Source organism: Pelecanus crispus, chromosome 2 (assembly GCF_030463565.1).
Source record: "Pelecanus crispus isolate bPelCri1 chromosome 2, bPelCri1.pri, whole genome shotgun sequence".
Taxonomy (NCBI): domain Eukaryota; kingdom Metazoa; phylum Chordata; class Aves; order Pelecaniformes; family Pelecanidae; genus Pelecanus; species Pelecanus crispus.
Window position 1 is genome coordinate 128,181,092 of NC_134644.1, and position 22,052 is coordinate 128,203,143.

The window sequence follows — 22,052 nt, forward strand, 5'->3', positions numbered from 1 at the left end:
AAGGAGCACTGAAAGTAAAACTGACTGAACTGATTTGCAAGGTAAATAGGTGAGGTTAAGGGACATAGCACGGGAATTTATTTATTTTATTTATTTACTTACTGCAAATTATACTGATTTAAATGGTAATAACTATTTCAAAAAACTATTTGAAGAATGCGCCGGCCTCTGGAATATTTTCCATATTGAGCATGAGATAATGTGGCTACGCATACCTGTGGTCCTTGTCCTACAGGTCTCTGTCTGACCTGCATTTCCCATGCACAGGTTCCCTGTGCATATATCGGGATCGAGCTGAATTACGTCCTTTGACTGGGGAACCGGGCAGCGCTCATGGGTCTCAATGTCGAAACCCTTCTTGTCATGCAGGAGTGACTCTGTGTTCTGTTCTTTCTGGAAGTGCCATCCCTTTCTCTGGCTCAGAGGGGAAGAGTGTGAAGATTTCAGCGCTCGGGGGGATCCCGAGTGGGACCATGAGCTCTCAGCCACAGAGTCTAGTTTTGTGGCTGTGCCTGTTCAGCTGGCACTTAATCATAACACTGTTAATCATAACTCTGCCTTTGAGATCCGGCACCACGGGGTGATGTTCGCTCATTGTTGGAATACTGAGAGACAGTAAAACAGCTGGCAAGAATCTTTCTGGGAAGAAAGAAAAAAAGCAAGAACAAAACAAAAGAAGACGGCAGCATTCAATACTGAGTCTGTATTTAGATGGATTTTTTTTTTTTTTAATCTTCTCACCTGCAGTGTTCTCTGTATGTCTGAGTGTTACAGTAGCGAAAAGATATTATTACCTTTTCATAAAGTGCAGCACACTTGATACAGTCCAAGCCTAGGTGCGATGGAAGTGTGGTAAAGGCTCAGCCTCAGAGATGATGATACAAGTAAACACAGAGGCGAAGCGTTTGCTTAAAATTTTACCAGCTGTTCATTCTGCTGTATGAATTACTCATTTTCAGTATTCTTTTGCTATGTTTTCTGGTCTAGCATAGTCTTTTTTCCTCTCTATGCCTACTCAAAAAGTTGCTACTGTTTTTGCCCTTCATGTGGACCTCGTTACCATTGCAATGTTATTAAAAGTCAACAGCAATCTCTATGCAGCTGTATTATCTAAATAGAAGTAAGCCAACCTTGCACATAAGCACGTATTTTGTAATGGACATGTAATTTCACCACATTTTAAAAATTGCTTGGTGGCTTTTAGGCTTGTGTTTTGGTGATTTAAGAACCTGAAAAAGGTTTAGTGTGTGTGATTAAGCCAGATACCCTCTGACAGCATGGGAGAGAAACTCCCTGTATGATGTCGAGGCACTCTAAACTAATGTGTGCTCTCCTGATCAGACACAGCCAGACATTCGGGGTGCCCTGTAAAGGCTACCTACCTTCTGAAGTGAAAGGGGGAAGGTTTGGGTTGGGAGGGTTTACATTTACAGAAAGCTATTGTGGGTGGTACGTTATTTTGGTGCTCTCTATTGGACAGACACTCTTGGGTTTATTAGGGTCTTGAATTTTTTCAAAACCTTTTTTTTTTAAGCTTTACAGAGTAGACTTGAATAAAAAATGGCAGTCCCAGAACAAGTTTAGAATAAAATAAAGTGAAATCTGCTTGCATTGCAAGCCTTTCATGTGTTCTGCAATGAGTTTATAAAATTAGGGATTTGTATACTCATATATGTAGCTGTGCAAGCACACATTACTGTCATTATGCAATCGTCTGTGGTCATGGTCTGTGGCAGCAGAAGGTATTATACTGAACACTGTCATGATGGGATGAGCTGGAGACATCCTAAAAATGCATATAATGCTTAACTGCTTTTCACAATCTGCTTTTCTGTTAGGCTATGCCTTTATTGGCATGGAGGCAAAATGTGGTGGGTGTGATGAACAGACCAGCCCTATCAGGCGAGATAGTAGTTCTGCCTATCTGGGTACCCTATCTCCAGGAGTGCATGTTGGTGGGAGAACAGAAGGACTGGGCAAACACAGACAGATTCTTCCCTGGATTAACCTGCCAGCCTTCAGCAAACTTCAGTTCAAGGACTTCCAAGGGCAGAGGTTGCATTTCTGCACTTGGCAACATTTCTTTTAAAGTACTCTTAGCCAAGTTTTTATGGGAAGGACAGTAAGCTAGATTAACTTTAAAATGAGTGCTCCTGTAGTTGAATCAGGCTTCGAAATGAGATTCTCTAATGCTGTTTGGTTCTGTACAGCTGGTTTGCCCAAACAATATCTGAATGATGAAGCTGTGTTTAAGTAAGATTCTTTATAGGATTTTGAGCCTACATGTACGTGTAACCACAGTATAGAATACAGATATGAATGTTTTGGCAGATACTTAAAGAGGGTGGTGGCGCAGAAATTTGGAGGACAACAATGAAAAAGAAGAAATGGAAAGACAAGTGATCTGGGGCTAAGGTTCTCTAAAGAAAAAAAAACATATTCTCTCCCTAAGTTTAGGACACCAGTGTTTTTGCTGTGTACGTCAGTAACGCAGGTGTAAGGCTGTGGAAGGCAAGTCTCCTGTGCATGCCATTCACCTTCTCAGCAGTCGGCCAGAGGGACTGCTAACAGTGTTAGCCGAAGGCTGAGGGATCTGACCCTCTCCTCTGAGACGGCAGCGCTGTTCTCTGGCGGGCGTCCCAGGCCCAGGGGTGCTGGAAAGCAACGTGGTCTGCACAATCTCTCTGCCTCTTGACCAGAGACAGTCAGGGTCAGAGACGTGAATATTATCTTTGTGACGCTTCAAGCAAGCAAACAGATAATATTTTTTTTGAAAGGAATGTTGCATGCAGTCAGTTGAATGTAAAAATGCCGTATCAGATCTTCAAGAGCTGTTCCCTTGAGGGGAGGTTGCGCCAGCTCACCCACCCCGCCAGGGCAGGGGCAAGGCAGGGAAGGGAGCGCACACGCATGTGCACGCACTTTTGTGTGTATGTGCACGCACATACTAGAGTCACGGAATGGCCTCTTTTCCCTTGATGAGTCCCTTGTGTCTCCCCTCTGATGTTAACTAAGCCAGGGAACTCCTCTTTTTTCCTGTATTGTAGTCCGGGAATCGTGCCCTGGACATTTTTTCAGCTGAGCACATTTACATACAGGAAATCAGCCCAAAGACTCCTCTTTGAACAGTATTTGTACTAGGCAGTTTTGCACTGGTTTCAGGTCTGCTGCTGCTTTTTTTTTTTTTTTTTTTTAAGCAACTGATAAAAAGGAAAATCCAGAACACAAGTAACTTTGCTTTAAAAACAGGTGTGTAAATACATGTAAAAATACAATATCCGAAATATATTTAATTGCACAATTTCAAGCAAGAATACGCTATTATTATTGCATTTATATATGTTTTTTCCACATCCTGTTTAGTGATGCAGTTGAGCAAGAGAATAATTTTTATTTAGGTCTACCTTGAATTGCACATGAATACAAGTGTGAAGCTCTCTCCTCCCTTCCAGAGTGCTAGAACCAGGAGGAGGACTGCAGGAAGGGTGGCTGCAGCCCAGGGTGCGCTCCTTGGGAAAGGAGACTAAGAGAAGCCAGCCCTTGGCCTGGCTGAACAAGAAAAGAACACTCTTTTAAATAAAAAATAAACAAATAAGCAAGCAGGGAGGTCTTGCCACCACAGTGGGAAAAAAAATGAAGAATTTCAGCTTACATAGGGATGAGTATCAGCTGGCACAAACATATTTCTATTGGAGTTAGAAGATGGTTTCTTACCAATAGTACTTCAGTTGTAGTGGGAGTAGTTAGGAGGAAAAGCACATAGTTTTGCTGGAGCCTGATCATTTTGTCAAAGATTTTTTTTCTCCTGGTTTTGCCTGTGATAACACGTGGCTTGACTCAAAAACGGGCCGGTTTGATCCTGTGTGCGTAGTGTAAAGCCTGGCATATTGTACAGTGACGTTGTATTTGCTGTTATTTTAGTGAAGGTACATATAGAGTGAAAAGTATAGAAAAGCAAAAAACAAAATGCATGATGATTCCTTTATAAGAAGTCAGTCAGCAGTCCTTCTTTAGGTTCATATTTCTCAGGTTTTCAAATTTGTCTGCAAAATCCCTGCTTCCAAAACTTGGTATGCAGCTTCCAGGCCTGAGAATAGGGATGCTATCCTTTGTTAAACAATATGGGAAATACTTAAGCCCCTGATTAGCTTATAGTTCTTTGCTTGGGAAATGTGCATGTAGGGGAGTTGTTTCACCCTTTATTGTATAAACATTTTTCTGTACTGGCTAATTTCACTATTGTTCTTGGAATGTCATTCTCACTTTTAACTTAAGGGTTTTTTGCTTTGCCAGGGCCAAGATTTCCATGATGACACACCTTCTCCCTTCTGTCTCTCTCACCGGTTTTCTCCAAAATCTGTATGTTTTCACAGGTGTTTTCCCACAACTTCAAAGGCTTTGCTTCTGCTCTTTTTGGCAGGGGAGGGCTGGGATGCAATAGTGAGAGATATCCATACTCCAAAATGCTCCTTTCCCTTGGAATTGTGTTGCTTCTGTAGAGCTCTTTAGCTGAAGTGGGTTGTCCAAGAACCGGCCCTTCGTACATGACCATATGCCACGACTCTTCCCAGTTTTTAAAGGTTATTGATGGCCCCCTGTTTTGGTGGGTGTGTTTGTATCAGGCTTGTAGGAGTTTTACTGTGTTTATGATAGTGCTTCAAGCAATGAATCAGGTTGCAATTCTGTTTTCTTAGGTCCTCTAGGAAAATACAGATCTCATTCTTGTTCCAAAAAAGTTGTTCTTAGGTTTTCTTTCTGTAATGATTTGTCTGGTATTTTCCCCCTTCTTTCAACTTGGCTTATAATATGACTGTGCAACACAGAGAATTGTGGTAGGTAAACTTGACTTATTCTTTGAAACTGCAAAGTAAACCTAGAACATGCTGAAGCTGTGTAGCCTCTGAAGGCTAATGGGATCACAAAAAACCAATCCAGGGGTTCATCCTTCTCATTGCATTATTTTTCTCAGCTCAGCAAAGCTGAAATAGACTGCAATGCAGGTAAACTTGGTCTAAAACCTGCCTAAGGACGTCTGGAGCTCTGGATGGTGGCTCTCTGTGCCAGGGGTCCAGTCACTTCCCTTTGCCTGGTGCTGTTCATTGAGACCTCCAGGCTGCTGCCCACCTCCCTGCTGAAGCAGAGTTTGACCAGCTCCCAGGGAGTCTTCTGCTTTGCTGTTGTGCTCTGTGGCACTGAGCAAGCTCTCGCTACCTCTTTGTGTCACCAGAGAACCCAGAACTAGTGCTACTTTCAGCTAACTCTCCCTGTACTAATGTGCTGATAGCACTGGATTTGTCTGTATGAGAAGTGACCTCATCAAGCCAGACCAAAATTTGGTCTTGCTCCATGTCCTGGCCAAGAAACAATAGGAAATGCTCAGACATGAGTACCAGAACAAGGAGAGGAGTACAAGAACAAGGCTGATGGGAGTTTTTTGGTTGTTTTGTAGTTGTGGGGTTTTTTTAAATATTAGGTTTAGTAATCAAATAAATAAAATCAAGCATATGCATATATTGAGCTGTCTTTCTGAATAGTAGAGTTTCCTCAGGGATAGGTATTTGTTCTTCTTACTGTGTGTATGAAGACACTTGTGAGCACGTATGCGAGCATGGACTCGTAAAGAGTCCTTGCCAATAGCAAATGCCAAACCTCTACGGAAGAAAAGGCTGGTGTTCTTAATAATCCCTACAAAACGTTGAACAATGTGTTTTAAAATGGAATTTGTTAAAGTTCCTCCAAACTTGAACCAACCAACCAAGTACCCTGACTCTCTATGCCTTGGTCAGAAATTCTGAGCTCAAGTTCTTCACTCTTAACACATGGCCCTCAGCTGCTGGGGCAGATATTGCAGAGCTCTTCTGGCCTGAGAAGCAGCTTCTCCTGATACCTCGGGAGCGGTGATGCTACGTAACGGTGGCAGAGCGGCCACACTCCTTACCTTTCTACCACAGGCAGAGGAGTTGTTGGTGTAACCTGTTGCCTCAAATCTCTGTCGTGCCATGGTGCCTAGGAAGGAAATAAAGAATTAGACACCTTTTGTACAAAAAAATACTGTGCAGGTTTCCTTCCTCTTCAACGGCAAACGACTGCTCTAGAACTGGGGCTGGAGGAAGGATTTGACCTCTCTTGCTAGGAAATTGTAGGGAAACGCAAAATGCACATATAAAATTATGGACTCTGGATTGTTACTATCCAGGAATGTGGGTTTAGTGTTCTGATAGCTTCATTAATGTGTCAGCTTCGTTTTCATCTACTGATCAGAAAAACATATAGAATGGTGACTTACTAGAAATGGAGTCGGAAACATCATGATGTCGCTATAGAAATTCATGGTGCATTTTTAGGTTGGAATTTCAGTCCCCCAAATCAAAAATACATAGCAGAAGTGGAAAAGTATCAGACAAGAGTGACAAGGAGAGGTATGGAGCAGCTTTCCTACGAGAAATGTCTAAGATGACTAGGGCTCTCCACCTTGAAAAAGCAGTGGCTGCGAGAGGATGTGATAAAGGTCTGTACTAGGAAGTGCATTGAGAAGGATGATTGTTCACTGCCTCTTAAAAGCAAGAAGTGGGGGCCAGCAATGTAACCACTAGGTGACAGATCAAAACAAATAAACGGAAGTGGTTTCTCAGATGCGTGTAATTAGTCTGTAGAGCACTGTGGATGTTGCAGGATGTTGTGGATGCTATAAATGTACAAATGGTCAAAATGCAGATACATAAGTTCCTGGAAGAAAAGTCTACCAAGGACTGTTAACTACAAAGACGCTACTTCTGCCTTAGGAAGTCCCTAAGCTGAAAGTTTTTAGAAGTTATTAGAGGAGAGTGTTCTGAAGAACTTTCACTAGATGCTTGTGGTTTTTTTCATAGTCTTCCACAAACATCTGTTGTTTGCTGCTGTAAGGTAGAGTATGGGGTAGGTGGGCCTCTGATCTCACACCAGTACAGCCGTTCTTGTTATCTTCAGCATTCACCACGAGTTTTAATATCATGTCACTTTGCAGTTTGCTTGCTTCCTTTTTTTCACCGTTCAGAATCCCCCTGATATATCCCTAGACTTTCTAGTGGCTCCAGCCATCCTCCCTCAGCCACCTCAAACTCTACGTGCAGTTTAGCACTGGGAGCAAAGAGAAGTCGTCTGACTAATAAGCTCGTGGCTAGTCAGACACAAGTTGATGTATGGGGTAAACAGAGTGGAATTCTTTCATAACATCTCGATTATGAAAAGATAACCACATTTATATCTCCCCAGTTACTTGTAACACCCTCATACTGTGTGCATGGGGGTGTTTCTGTTTTGTCATTAAATCAACTTTCTCATTTAATACTTTATTGCATGCAGGTTTTTTACCAATAGAACCAAATCTTTTAAAAATTGCTTTCTGCCTGACTTACACAGTAGGTAGTAAAAAAAAAGTCCCAGCATCACAGTTGGAGTAGATTTTTAGTAAATTCTCTTAAATGTATTTGCCCAGTGAGCTCAAGAGTTTGTTTTTGTGCCTGTTTGCGCATAAGCACAGCCTGTGAGTGGAATTCTGTGTTTGGTGGTGCCAAAGGTTAAGCTTTGTCATGATAAATTGTGGTCCAGAAAGCTAGAAATTTCAGGTGCTTTCTTTGTCAGCGAAGCATGTGGCTGGAGAGCTTTGAGAAACTTCCCTACTTTCCAGTCTTGGTAAAGCCTGGTATTAACAGTAATTTCCTGGAGATGGATGAGATTTGCTTTGATATCCATCTGTGCTTTCCTACATCAGAAGACCTGTGCGTCCTCTTCAGTCAGCACACAGTGCACCTCCCTGCAGAGGTGAGAGCACTGGGCATGTGATATAACAGTGCATGTTAACCACAAGCTTTTTATGGCAGAGCTCTTCTTAAATGTGAAAATTTCCGTACAACCTTGTTTCATGCTACAGGGTGTCACATTTCAAAAGACAGTACTATGGCAAACCAGCGGTTAGTTTATATGATTAGTTCGAAATTAGTAAAATGACATAGCGATAAAAATATTGGCTTTGTGTGCAGTAATTTCTTGCTGGAGTGATTTCTTAGGTTTACAAGTAATTTTTTTGAAAAGTGCAGTATTATTTTCCAGGAAGAACTTACACTACAATAGAGAAGTTGGGGTTTTTTTTATTACTTGTGTTGTTTTACTAATTTGCTTAGAGTTTGCTTTTCACTTAAGGTTGAGTGACAAATGGTAACAGATTGGGTTATAATAATATATACATTTAATGGTTCTGTATTCTTTTCTCTGTGTGTTGTATTCATGGAATGAATCCTCAAGTGAAATATTTTTCCAATAGGGAAACAAAACAAATGTCTAGCTGTTCACAAATAAAATGTATCAAGTTCTAGAAGCAGACATTTTAGACATAGCTTGAGTAGATTTTTATTGTTGTATCTTCTGCAGAACTGCTATTCTGAGTGCCGAAGCTACAATTCTTTGGAAACCTGGCACAATTGAGAATTGTGTATTTGACATATATGACTCTGGACGTTGGTCTAGATGGTTACTATGATTTCTTCATGGAGAGGAGAGTACAATCAGCCTTGAGAACTTGTCCCACAATAATGTGTTGCTTTGAATAAGGTAATTTCAAAGAAAGAGATACCAGCTGATTTTTCTTTTCTGTCTTTGAGGTTGAGGTAAGGGAAGAAATTTTGCGTTATGAAAGTGTGAGCTCGCAAACACAGTATTCATACAGATCATTCAAGCAATGGTAAATGATGCTGATGGAGGCTCACACGTGAGTGGTGAGATCACTCGCTCGTGGATGAAAATTCTGTGTTTGGGCAATCTCTAGGCACGGCAGAAGGTAGATCTGTTCCAAATGTCTTTTCAGTTTGGGCTACATATTGGGAAGGTAGTTATTGTTCTTGCGTGGTATGTGGGCAGAGATCTGCCTGGACTTGGAAAATTCGTTTGTTTCAGGGTTTTTTTTAATATCGTTATTGTGGTGTTCAGGCATTTCTTGGACACGTTGCAATTTTTCACAGGTAAACCGCTGCAAACGGCAGTCAACCCCAAGCGAGAGGCAGCATGAGCAACTTCCTCCATATTGCACAAAATAAGCAATTCCTAGGAAGTTAGGGATGGGCCCTGTATGGTGTTCCTATGGAGGATGATTCCTTATGCTTCTGGGGAAGAGTAAGGCTCTGGCATGCTCTTATCCTGCATGTACTACTGCTGTTCCACTTGGTGGGCATTAAACTGTCTTTACGCAGAAATCATTGTTCTGAGACTTGAAATTAGCCTGTTTCATAATTACAGTGCATGTTGTAGGTCACTGAAATGTTAAGAGTGTTCAGTTAATGCAATGTACTCTTCAAAAAATGCTCTAGGCATTTTACACTTTGTAAAAGAAAAGAGAAAAAAGCCCAATAAAATACCCAGGGAGAGCAAACAAAAAAATATGTGCTCTAATTTAAAGTGATCCAGAGTCATCTCGAGTTTATGAACCAGCACCACCGTTTGATGTCAGCAGAACTGAGCGGAAGCGTGTGGTTTCTGAGCTAGCTGCTGCCATAGAGTCACAACTTCTTGCTGGCTGAGCCTGTGGATAGGCTGCGTGGGGCCGACCGCAGTGCAAACCTGCCGACTATTCGGCAGCAGGATTAAGACCCTGCCTCACAGCTACTTTATATCATGCCATGCTCTAAGTTTCTGCAGTGTTTTGTATCTCGAATGGTGATAGAGCACGATTAACGGGGAAGTAGGCAAGGACATCTCCTGCTTCTACTCTGCCAGATAGTCATTTCATCATAGGAGGGAGGAAGAGAAAAAGCAAGCTACGTCCTTGGAGAGAGAAGCAAGCTGCTGCTGGAAAAGAAAAAAAATAACATTATTGCCTCATGTTCCTTTAGCGTGTGACTAGTTACGGCAATTGCTGATTGTCTACATACCAGGAAAAAAAATGCCCTGTAGTATAAAAAGTTCACAGTCTCTACTTCAGGTCATTACAAACGACCTTTCCTCTAAAGGCAGTTATTAAGGAAGTCAGCTACTAATCCAACATTTAAATATACTTTGCTGAGCAAGAAGAAAATCAGAGAGTACAAGAGAGGGTTGGTTGTTTTTTTTTTAAGTCTGTAGTGAACTTTATTTTCTTTCCATTGTCTCTGTGGGATTTGCTGAATGAGATGATGTCTTTCATTCTTTGAAAATAAGCTTTTAACAATAATGAAACAGATAGAAAAGAAGAAATTTAAGAGAGGTCACAGAAGGCTTGAAATGCCCATTTAACGCTATGTGTTAAGAGGATGCTACAGAGTGTACCCTCTATCCTACAGAGCAGGACTACTTCTGGCTGTAGAGAATCTGCAGCTGGAAAAGATAGAGAAGGTTGAGGTGATCGGTTATGGTGTCTCAGGCACAGGGGCAACACATGCAGCTCAGGACCACAGGGATTGCTTGGGGAAGTAATTCCCCCCCCCAAACTGTTCCAGCTTGGTAGGCTTTCTTTGCCCTAGTCTGTATCTTGCAAGCAGACAAAAAGAATTAAGGTGTGTATGTGTGTTTCTAACATCGTCGCCTTTGTTGCAAAGAGAACAGTATGAGCAATATACAGTGGCAATACAGAGTTTTCTGCCATGATGATGATCACAACTCCCATCCTGCAGAGCTTATTTGAGCTAAGCAATACTAGGAAGAATTTGTGGAAAAAGACAGAATTTTCATTCAATTAATTCATATTATATTAATAATTCTATTCTTCATATTGAAGAATATATATATATAAAACTTCAGAATAATATCTATAAAATATATCTTTACTGTATATTATATAGAGAGAATATACATTATCTTGTATACTATATATATTTCTATCTATATATAAAGTATTTCGATTTAGCCATCCACCTGTACACAAAATACTGAGCTTATTACAAACTTTTTTCTGATTTCTTTCATTTCAATTGGTTATTCTTTCTATCTATTGCTGGTCGTTTTCATTTCCTATGGGGAGGAATCCGTCCATTGAGAAATAGGGAAGATTTAAGTAGACTGCTGTGATTATTCCTCTGACTTAGCTGAAGAGTTACTGCTAAGTCTGTGGACACCTGTGCAAGTCTAAGATAAATGATTCATTAAGGGAAGTGTTTTTCATGAACTAATTGAAGGTAAGAAATGGGGGGCTTCTCCTGAAAGTGTATGTATGTCCTTTTTTTGCTTTCTGGAAATGGCGAGTGGTCGTTAATTTATGCATTACCTATGTAAAGATAAGATGAAAACTGAGCTGAGAAAGCTCTTGGTGGTTATAAAAGTACTCAAGGCATGGAATGCATACATAGGCATAGCAAAACCATGGTACACGTAATTTGAGTATCAGTAAAACCTACCTGCCTTTAAAAAAAAAGAAAAAGCTGATCACATATCTACACAGGAAAATAAAAATAAAACCATAAACCTCAGAGTTCCTGCGAATGATTTGCTACTAACGTCAGTATTTTTTTAGAGAATGAGATTATTTAGATCAAGCAAACATTCTTCTGACATTAGTGACGTAACAGTCTCGTGTTCAGAGAGATTTCCTGTTTACTTTGGGTCTGAGCACAGACGTCTCAAGAAAGTAGGTGCTAAAATTTTCATTCCACATCTGCATATAAAGACAGCCCAAACTGTTCTGAGATCTGTAGCAAACTTCATATACATTTTTGTTCTTCAGAAAAAAGGGGGTAGTGACAGTTTAAAAATCTCATAAGATCAGAGATGTCTTGGTTTGCTGACCCAACTAATTCCTCAGTTTTAATCCTGTAATGCAGAAAATTATCAGGCAATGTCAACTTGGCAGCCTTGTGAGCTACTCTCATGCTCTTCTTAACTCGGACCTTTGTTAGCAAATTCACCTGGAGTCAAGGGACTGAGTGCCCCTTAGGGATGAACTACTGCTCACTTAGATCTGAAGAGTTTACAGATGGCAGTAAGGCATCGTGGTGAAGTTCAGTACTTAGTTTTATGATGTAACTTTTCACGAATTTTGTATTTAAAATCGTAACTTCCATGAGTGTTCACAGACAGAAGCAATACATCTTTTTTTACAATTTGTGTGTATGATTCATAGTCTTAAGTTGCAAGCTTAGTTTTAAATGTATACTTTTTTCTAAATGGCAGAGATCATCCTCCTGTTGCATTATTTTCCTAATTATAAAAAACTTGGGATTGTATTTAACAACTTGCTGTAATTCTTCCTATTCTTTTGAACATACGTATGCATTAATTTCCATTTAGCTATCCACTCTGTAGAGAATGAAGGAATCTGTTATCAAACAGACCATGGTCAAGATCTTGTATGGACCGAGATCAGAAATAAGTATTTTTGAGTGGGGTTTGTTTTGGTTTTTTTAACTTTCCATGGATACATTTTGAGAAATAATGCCATAGATGCGAAAACTTGCTTCATCTGCATAATGTGAGTGTTGAGCAGCCTGGAGACTGAAGTCCTGAAGTTCCTTCTGAACTCAGGTCAGCTCAGCTTTGCTGCCAAGGCAGGAGGCCTTGTTTTACTCCCAAGCGATACAAATCTAATAGTAGAAAAACACAGCCTGCAATAAAGTCACTAAGTGAATTCTGTTTCTGTTTTGATGGTCTCTAGAAAATGAGATTACTGATTGTTTTTGTTAGCTGACTTCATTAGATTTGTATCCTGTGAGTATAAAAAGCGTATTTCTGAACGTATGATTGTGATACTAGCGTATGAAAAAATCCCAACACTGAGACATGCTTTGGCATTAAATTATTGTGTGTTTAGAGATTCTGCAACTGTTACCTTAATCTGCTAGGTGAGAAATTGCTTCATGTGAAGCTGTTTGGGAATTGACATTGTCACTAGAAACCAAAACTGGGTCTTGGAGAGTGCGTTTATGACAGCAGCAAACACACAGGCAAAATAATATGCGGCATATTGTAGGAAAAGCATAAGATTTTGTGTTTAGAAAAAGACAGGAGAAAGAGCAGAAGGAACAGCTTGCTGCTGGCTGCAATGAGAATGAATTCGGCTTGGTGGGAAGCACTCACCAGAGAGGGATGTCCTGGTCTGCAGGGGCCAGGCTGGGTCCAGCAGAGCCAGCGCTCTGAACGAGCGTGAGGAGCACCTCTGCTACGAGGCCAGGCTGAGAGAGTTGGGGTTGTTCAGCCTGGAGAAGAGAAGGCTGCGGGGAGACCTGATTGCGGCCTTTCAGTACTTAAAGGGGGCCTACAGGAAAGATGGGGAGAATCTTTTTAGCAAGGCCTGTTGCGACAGGACAAGGAATAACGGATTTAAACTAAAGAAGAATAGATTTAGACTAGACATTAGAAAGAAGTTTTTTACAATGAGGGTGGTGAAGCACTGGAACAGGTTGCCCAGAGAGGTGGTGGAGGCCCCATCCCTGGCAACACTCAAGGTCAGGTTGGACGGGGCTCTGAGCAACCTGATCTGGTTAAAGCTGTCCCTGCTCACTGCAGGGGGGTTGGGCTAGATGACCTCTAAAGGTCCCTTCCAACCCAAAGCATTCCATGAGTCTATGATTCTATGATTGTATGAATTAACACAGAGCAGAATTAATAACCTTTCGTACATGGCTTTTACCTCAGTAACTGTATGCAGGGGTTCCTGGTGCTCTTGGTTCTGTGCTGACAACGCAGAGACACCAAGTAGCTTCTGTGTGAAGCCACATGGGGTTCCCAGGGCTCGTCAGCACAGCCGGCTTCCAGGTTAAGTTGTCCCTGGATGCAGTGGAGCTCCACTCGCCCAGGGCTGTGCCTGAGCTAATAGGGCTGATCCAAGCTGACAGTATCTATGGGGTGGTTTATCTGCAATTTGGATAACACACCTTTGAGTGTTTTAGTGGTAAGTATAGAAAAAAGGGGAGAGAAATACAACACAACACATGTTTTAAAATAGTGCTTATTGGTAGTTTAATTTGTAATGGATTTGACACTGCTTAAATTATTTTTTTCCAGGCAAAAATTGCTTCTCAAAAATGCAGATGTTCCTGTTATCATGAATACATATTTTAGTCAGAAGGTGCTACTCAGTGAACATTCAGAAATGAGAGAGAAGACGTACGGTCTTACGAAGATGCTTATTAGGAAGAATATTGTATCTTTGGCACAGACATTCAGACTAGATGACCTTGGTGATGACTTACACCAGGAATCTTCAGATAATCAGGTAAGGTCCATTTGGTTCGCAGTTTAGCACTTGGTAAGAAGTTGGTGAACAGATGTTTGGAAATATAACAAAAACAAAAATTCTAAATTACTGACCTGTTCAGTTTCTCCTTTCATTTAGCCAAGGCTGAATAATATGCAGTGTTTATTTTAATAATATTTTCTTAGCAGAAGCTTTTGGCCCATCCAGATGCTGAACTGCTGTGAGGTTATTTTGCTGGAGTCTCACTACTGTGCTAAATAGTAATTGTATCTTGGTCTTTCATTGATTTTTCTCTTACCTCTTATAGCTGAATAGCTAAGCTTTATTTGAAATAAAATCTGTTTTCTGCTAACTCAAGATATTATTTTAAATAAACATTCCCTTTTCCTATTCCTATTTCTTAACTCATTTCCTAATTGATTCTGTCCTTTCTTTAAAGCATCAATTGGTAACACCACCCCCATTTCCCGCCCTTTCAGTTTGTTTGCTTTCCTATTTTGACTTTGTTTATATTAAAATGACTACTGACGGTGCATCTCTCTAGCTGTGGTTGTACGAGCTGAGGTATTTTAAGGGATCTGGTTTTCTGATAGTCTGTGCCAGCACTTTCTGAAAGTAAGGCTCTTGTAAAGGCTTTATATTGGCCACCCAAAATCATTCTTAATACATGTTATTTGAGAATTTTGGCCCTACAAGTTTGATGGAACAACACTGAGTGTCAACATTTTGTATTTGCTTTATATATCATTCCCATTATAGGCCTGGGAATGAAAAAGTTACATAAATCAAATCCTAATCTCCTTTCTTGTTTCGACTCTACCTTGTAAAAAGCTTCTGCTGTGGTATTCGAAAACCAGAACAATTTACTTTTTCCCCTCATGGTTCCTAACAAACAAAACCACTTCATTTAAAACTCAGTAGACAAGTTTTATTGCAACCGCTTTGTAGACAAGGGGTAGTGTTGTACCACAGTTTTCTTCTAAATACTGCAAATTCTCCTTCTCTACTGGTGGATAATGCTTATGGCACAGTCTGTAATACTCTGAAAACCTTTCTTGGCACCCAGCTTTTTATAAAAGCAGGTTCAATGTGAAAATAGAAATTTGGCTTGTGCTGGGAAGGAGCCTATATGTAGACCGTGTTAGTCTATACTTGCATACAATTTTTACTAGAAGAGATTTATTTTAAAATTAAAATTAATTAAATTACTCATTTAGATTAAGGCAAAATGTAGCATGATTTTATTAATAAAATTTATTTTGAAAGTTTGGAAGATTTTATTCATATCATATGTTTTGGAAGTAGTGAAAGAATAAAGTTTTTACTTTTAAAGTTTTATGTTTTTCGTTAATCATCTAATTCTTTTTGAAACATTTTACATTGAACTGTGTAAGTCTGAGGACTAATGTACTGTTCTATAAAACTAGAGACCTGTTCATTTTCAACTTAATCTGAAAGTCCAGAAGCATTCAAGGATTTTACGCCTTTTTTGGAAGAGGAAGGAAAAGAGGAAGGAAAGACCATCAAAGAAGTAAAAATGAAACTCAGTTCAAGGGGAAGAATCATAAAGACTAATACCAGTTCTGTTTTCCTGCTGGTGTCACCCTCATCTCTCATGGATTGAGTTAGCTCAGTCCAGAGCACCGGTTAAGTACAGGAGAGCACCGTGTGCTCAACTCTCTTGAGTGTTCATTAAAAATCCACAATAAATTCTGGCCATTAGTCTGTAAGTTAGTTTAGGTGTAGTAAGTATTTTGAAACTGATTTTGCACTTCTTGCAGTGACTTTTCATGCTGAAGTTTCACTCTTTAGCACTACATTGTTTCAAGGTTCTGTGAAATGCTTCTATTAATGGGGTTTCCTTCACCACCAGGTTGCTTGTGCTCCGCAAATCCGTAACAACGGCGATTTGAAACAGCATCCCTTAGCATGGAGTGCTGTTAATGATTCTCTGCTTGAAATGGTGGAAACCCAGGGAGCAGTGGGATGGAGAGAAGCGCAGGTACGAGTCGTTATCCAAAGGGTGTACTGTTTGCCTGCAAGAGAAAGTTACAGAAGCCACGTTCAAGGAAACAAGCCTCTTTGTGCAACACCCATCATAAATTCAGATCCACCAAATGTTAGGTGAGTAGTAAGATGCATGGGGATTTTCCTGTTGAGGCTGTGATATATGAGAAACCAAAGACGAGGGAGTTCGGAAGTGTCGTTCTTAGCCATCAGCTTGCAGGGAATAAGCATGCTCAGTAAGGCACAGGGCTCTTTATGGAAGTAGTGTAGTTTTTTAGTAGGTATAGTGTGACACAGAAGTAGTCCTGCCCAGAGGAGGGAAGGATCTGTCTGTAGTTCATGTCATCAACAGACAACAGGAAGATTGAAAATTAATTAATGGGAAGTTAATTTAAAACCAGTGATGATCATTGACATCTTGAGTTCCTTGAGTTTCACAGAATAACTGTTACTTCCCATTTACCTATTTCAGTCTCCAGTATGCTATGCTAAGAAGTTATGCTCATAGAGTGGTCTTCTGAAACAAGAGAGATATACATAGAGAGATGGAGAACCAAAAGGCTTTTCTAAAATTCGGATTTTGCACAGATGCCATTAGAGAAACACAGGTGTACACATGCAAACTTCCATTGTGAAGCCACTGGAAAAAGCTCCTGTTGACTTCTGGAAATCTGGAGCTCACAGCAGTTCAGCTCCTCTGCAGTAAAAAGTGATCCAGCATCAAAACATTAACACTAACGCAGAAATCTTATACACAAAACCCACGGAGCATAGAGCTTTAGACTAGTGGTTTTAGCCTCTTCTGTTTTAGTCTTTGCATCCTAACACTGGTCTGTTTTCAGTGTAGGGCATCAAGAATGGGAACTTGTTTTCTTAACTACAAAACATACGACACAGTTTTCCCTTCTGACCGGTACTGAACTGTTGAATCCTTTCCTTCTCCTTTTATGATCCTCAAGGTTTGAGACCAAAGACTGATTTCAAAGTCCTCCTCAGCAACTCGGGGTCTGAGATCACTGTGTCTATTACTAAATTTTCTTCCTTTGGTTTTGCACTAACTTTTGGTTCATGCTGGCTTAAAATTTTAAAAGATAAGATACATTGGATTTTGTTTTCATTCAGGAGGCTTATTAAAGGGCGTTACAGTGGCAGAGCTCATATAAAGGTTCTAAGTTCAGCCTTTCAGGACATTAGGAGATCTGTCTTCCTGTGGAGTTTAGGACCTGAGTGGAGAGGTGTAATTAGTTTAAAAGGTCCCATTGAGAACTCTCCAGATGTAATTTGCAATAGGCTTTGAAGGGATTCTTCAAAGGTTTGAAGAATTTGAGTTCCTGTAAGCCACCCTGCTGGTGGGTAGTATCATGCTCACAGGTCCTTCTTCCCGAGCTTTTGAAATACTGGAATTCTGCCAATTCTTGCTACCTTGTAAGCCACCGGATAATTTACAGCACTCATTTTGATCAATAAAATTCCTCCAGGAGGAACTTAGGAAGATTGTTTTTTCCTAAAATGCAAGCTCGGTCATCACCCACAAGGAAAGTAATTATCAACAGCCTTGTCCCCAATATTTTTTGAAAGCTCCTTTACATACAACAGTTATATTGACCTTAACTTGCATTATTTTTTTAAAAAGTAATGGGTACATCTTGTTGTGTGAACTCATTGCTTTATATTTAATTCTTTCTTGCTATAATATATATTTTTAAAAAAAGTGAGAGGAAATGCACTTTACCAGCCCCACATCAGTATGTGATTTTGAGGACAGTATTCCTCCATGTAGATTTTCTTCCAGGGGGCTACATTTGGTCAAAAGTCAGGGCAGCTGACAGTCTATTATTCAAGCTGATTTTTAACAAATCAGTTCTGGCAGAGTTCCAATGATAAGACCATCTCCATATTTCCTTTCTAACTTTTAGCCAAAAATATACTTAACTAGCAATCACACAGTTTGAGGTAGTAACCTGCCTGAGCCCACACCCTTCACAGGAATGGGGTGAAAGAAAAGAGAAAGCTCAGATTGGACTTCTTATGTCAAACTTGAAATAGAAATAAAATAAAAAAATGAGAGTCCATTGCTTCTGAGTACATGCTGTAGCTGGGTATTCTCACGTGCAGCTGTTAAACTGGCCTCTAGGAAAGTTCCTCAAATTTTATAGATATCCCAGCTCAGAAAAGAGCTTGGTTGTTGTCGTTCACAGCTATTAGACTGTCTTTTGGATCCTGAAGAGAAAAATCAATCCGCTTTCTCTTTTACAAAGAAGAGAACGAACACTTCTTTTAAAGACTGAGGAATGAAAACACCTCGTAGGGCTTTATCAGCTGCTATTTCCATGGCCGATAAGCATCCACATGAGACTTTTCTCCTCTATCAAAAATGTCTTTGTCTGTCACCTGATAGTGAGCAAAAGGGTCCAACGCCCTCTGGCAGTCCTTTGAACCAACTGATGGCTCGTACTTTTGTAATTAAAAAACCCTCTTTTTTTCTTTGTAAACTTCTTTTTGTAAAGTAAAACTGCCACAAAAGCAAACCTTTGCATTTTAAGAGGCAATATGAGTGAGATAATTCATTGTTTTGTGAACAAAATTTTCTAATTAGATACTGCATTTTAGACGGGCTGTTTTATTTTATATCTTCTTTTCTAGCACTCCACAATAACCTAGATGTTGTTGCCACAGGGAAGCACAAAAAACGAAGTAAGCTGAAAAGAGGCATGAAATTAAATGTGGAGCAGGGGAAGTGATGCATTTTGTTTGAGGCATCCAGTTTCTAGAAAGAAACTGGCAAATTGTGGGAGAAACCTGTATTTTCATTGTAAGGAAATGGATTAAAACTAACACGAGTAAAGCATAGAAATTACTGTAATGCATATATGCATCTAGCTTTATTGTTCATAAATACACATATATAGAATATGGCCTTTTACTGACAGACAAATGGATGCGTCTGATGGGTTTAAGTCTGTTTAGCTGAACTATCTAAAGCGTTTTCTGAGGACGCTGAGAAATCGTTACAGAGACTGAGAAGTTCGTCGGCTTCTGCCATACATAAATTGGTCCCACATTCCCTGCATTGTTGTCGAATCATTTGCCTTTTCCCCCCGTAATTAACTGGTCTCGCAAATGGACTTTTCATGCTGAAGGAGTTTCATGGGGGAAAAAAAAAAGAAGAAAATATGACTCGCCGTGACTGCCCATTTCCAGCATTCCTGGCATACTTTTTGCTGCCTTTTCCCCTCTGATGAGAGAGATACTTTTGCTAATGACACAACACATGTTTGTCTAAACCCGATTATTTTGACTCTTTTTGAAAAAGGCCTGGCTTACACGTATGAGGATCCCAAAGAGACTCCTGTCAACCTGAGGAGCTCACTGGCGCTCACTGCATCGGCCTTGTACTTTGTGTTCTTGGGATAAAGCAGTGTATAATTTGGATTTTGCTCTTGCCAGTATCTGTTTGTTTTGAGCGGGGCATGTGAGTTCAGTAAAAAATAGAGCTGGTCAGTTTTATGCCTTGAAGGACAGGGCTAGTTGCGTGGTAGTTGGTGAAACTAAAATAGATGTATTTTTAGGACTATTAGGCAGTTAAACTGGTCAGAGCGCTCAAAAGATTTGGGTGAGGAGGCTGGACAGGAAAGGGTGTTGTCTATTAAGAAGGAAAAGCTAACCACTGCTAATATAAAGCAATCCTAGCTATAGCTGTGAATCCACATTTTAAAATCTTTGTGGGTGACTAGAGAAATTTTCCATACACTTCTCTTGGCATGTGTTTTGACCTACTTGCTACCTGAACGTTAGCACTCTAGCCTGCTATAACTTTCTATTCCAAGAACAAAAGAAGGACAGTACATTTACTTTAAAAAATAATGTGATCTGCCTTGATGCACTAGTCATCAATAGTTCTTTTGGGTTTGCTTTTTTCTTTTGTTTTCAATTTGCCAGATCTTAGAGAAGTGGAAAGGCCTGCTACCATGCAAGCAGGACCCTTGGGGAGCAAAATAGGATTTGTTTGAGTGGCTGGAAGAAATAGAAGTGTGGGGAAAGTCACATTTCTCTTTCTGAGCAGGCCCCCAGAAACATGATAGCCAGTTGCTGGGATTCATTATGCTCTAGCAAGTTGTTGCAAGTTTCTGAGTAGTCTGTTCCTACATAATTCTGTGTAAAACAGTTTTATTGGAAAGTGGTAATCCTGTAAAACTAATTCATTTCAAAGTTGGATTTCCTTTTTTCCTCTTTTTCTTCATCTAATGATCTTTGCTGTTTATCTTAACACAAATCTAGTCAATGGGTTAACCTGTCTGGCAGCATGCACAACTAAAAGTTGAGTGTTAAGTGCTGCAACTGGCATTCCAAGTAGGTAGACTAATATATTGAAAAGTCACCCTTCTGGTATGGAAAACCTAGCTTAAATTTTATAAAGCATATTGAAATAAACAACAACAAAAAAAACCCTGGAGGTCTTCTTATTTGAAAAGAGCCCAGATTGGAAAGGACTGTCGTGAAAGATCATGTTCACAGATGCTAACATCTGTCAGAATGTTTTTTGTGGCTGACTTAAATCTGTTTACAGCATTCCATTTGTTTTTTGTGTTTTTTCAACAAAACATTTTAAATGGAATGGTCATAAATGCAAGTTTTTAAAAATTACATTATGTTTCTGGGATGTGACTTTTCAAGTGGGAAATAAACAGGAAATAGGTAACTGAAGTGCAGTAGAGAGTACTCCATAACCTAGAAGTTTTTTCTGATTCCCCCCTTTTCAGATCCTTCTCAGAAGTGAAGATACGTGCTTTTAATATTCTTGCAAAGTAGTCTAATTGCTACTTGACAGACTTGTAATAGTTCTCCTAACAGCTGTGGTTCAAGGTCTAGTAACCTGTTTCTGCTTTGAAGTCTCTCTTTTTTTTTTCTTCTCCTTTTTTTTTTTATTCATGGTTAAGACTCCCTGACACTTGGAATATCCCTTTCGCCTCCACGCTGCTCTATTTGTAGTTCTCAAACTGGAGCCACCAAAATAGAGAGTAAGGATAAAAGACTGTTGGAAAACCAGCTTTGGTATCACATTGTCCAGCTGAGATATGAAATTGTATTATATATTTAACACTGTAGCTTCCCTGCGCTGTTGCCCAGATAGCCCTGAAAGTCTGTTTTCCCTGCTGCTGATGCTGCAGACAGATAGATGGAACTTGGGCTGCTTCCAGTGCCACTGCAGTACAACAATTTGTTAATTTGACATTACCGTTTATTTTTCAATGCTAAATATTTACATAATCTTATTCTGTCCAAGGGCAAGGTGAAAGCACTCTTATCTGATATACTCTGTACAAAGACAAAAAAGGACCCCTCAACATACACCACTGTTTTTCGGCCCTGTACTGGGAATAGGCAATTAAACAATTTGCCATTGTTCTAAAATTTATCAGGGCAGTGGTAAAAGCTGCTGATATAGAAAAGAGTCTCAAGAAGACAGTAGCCAGCATAGAGCACAAGTGTGACAGGGATTCAGTCTGTTTGGAAAGCAAATGGGCAGGAACAGAAAGCAAATGTCAGATGGCCAACGCTGTGTGTGCAGGCTCCTGTATGCATCAAGCAAAAAGGAGACGCTGGTTACTGGCTTACATTTCCTCCATACTCAAGTGCTTAGACTGATCAGTAAAGTGCCAGTATGTTCACAGAGAATAGTCATACCCACCCCAAGCCTTTTGTTGGTCGAGAGGGCGGAGTAGCTCTACTTACCGATGTATTCCCCACGATAGAGAAATTGCAGAGATATGTAAATAACATAGAGAGACAGATACGTGGTATGGAAGCATCATTATGTAGAGTTGTGTATTCACCACCACTTACCTTGTAACTATACCTCTTCACACCTCCCACATTTGATTATTGCATACAGGGCTTTAGAAAGCTGGGGAAG

General features: G+C 40.1%; 1 protein-coding gene across 1 annotated transcript in view; it reads left to right on the forward strand.

The window, feature by feature from the left end:
* Positions 1–22,052, forward strand: part of SPIDR (scaffold protein involved in DNA repair) — a 207,322-nt gene that overhangs the window by 122,364 nt on the left and 62,906 nt on the right. The window contains exons 9-10 of the mRNA XM_075704705.1: positions 13,939–14,149; positions 16,005–16,255. Coding sequence (XP_075560820.1) covers positions 13,939–14,149; positions 16,005–16,255 — 462 coding nt within the window. The remainder of the gene's footprint in view (positions 1–13,938; positions 14,150–16,004; positions 16,256–22,052) is intronic.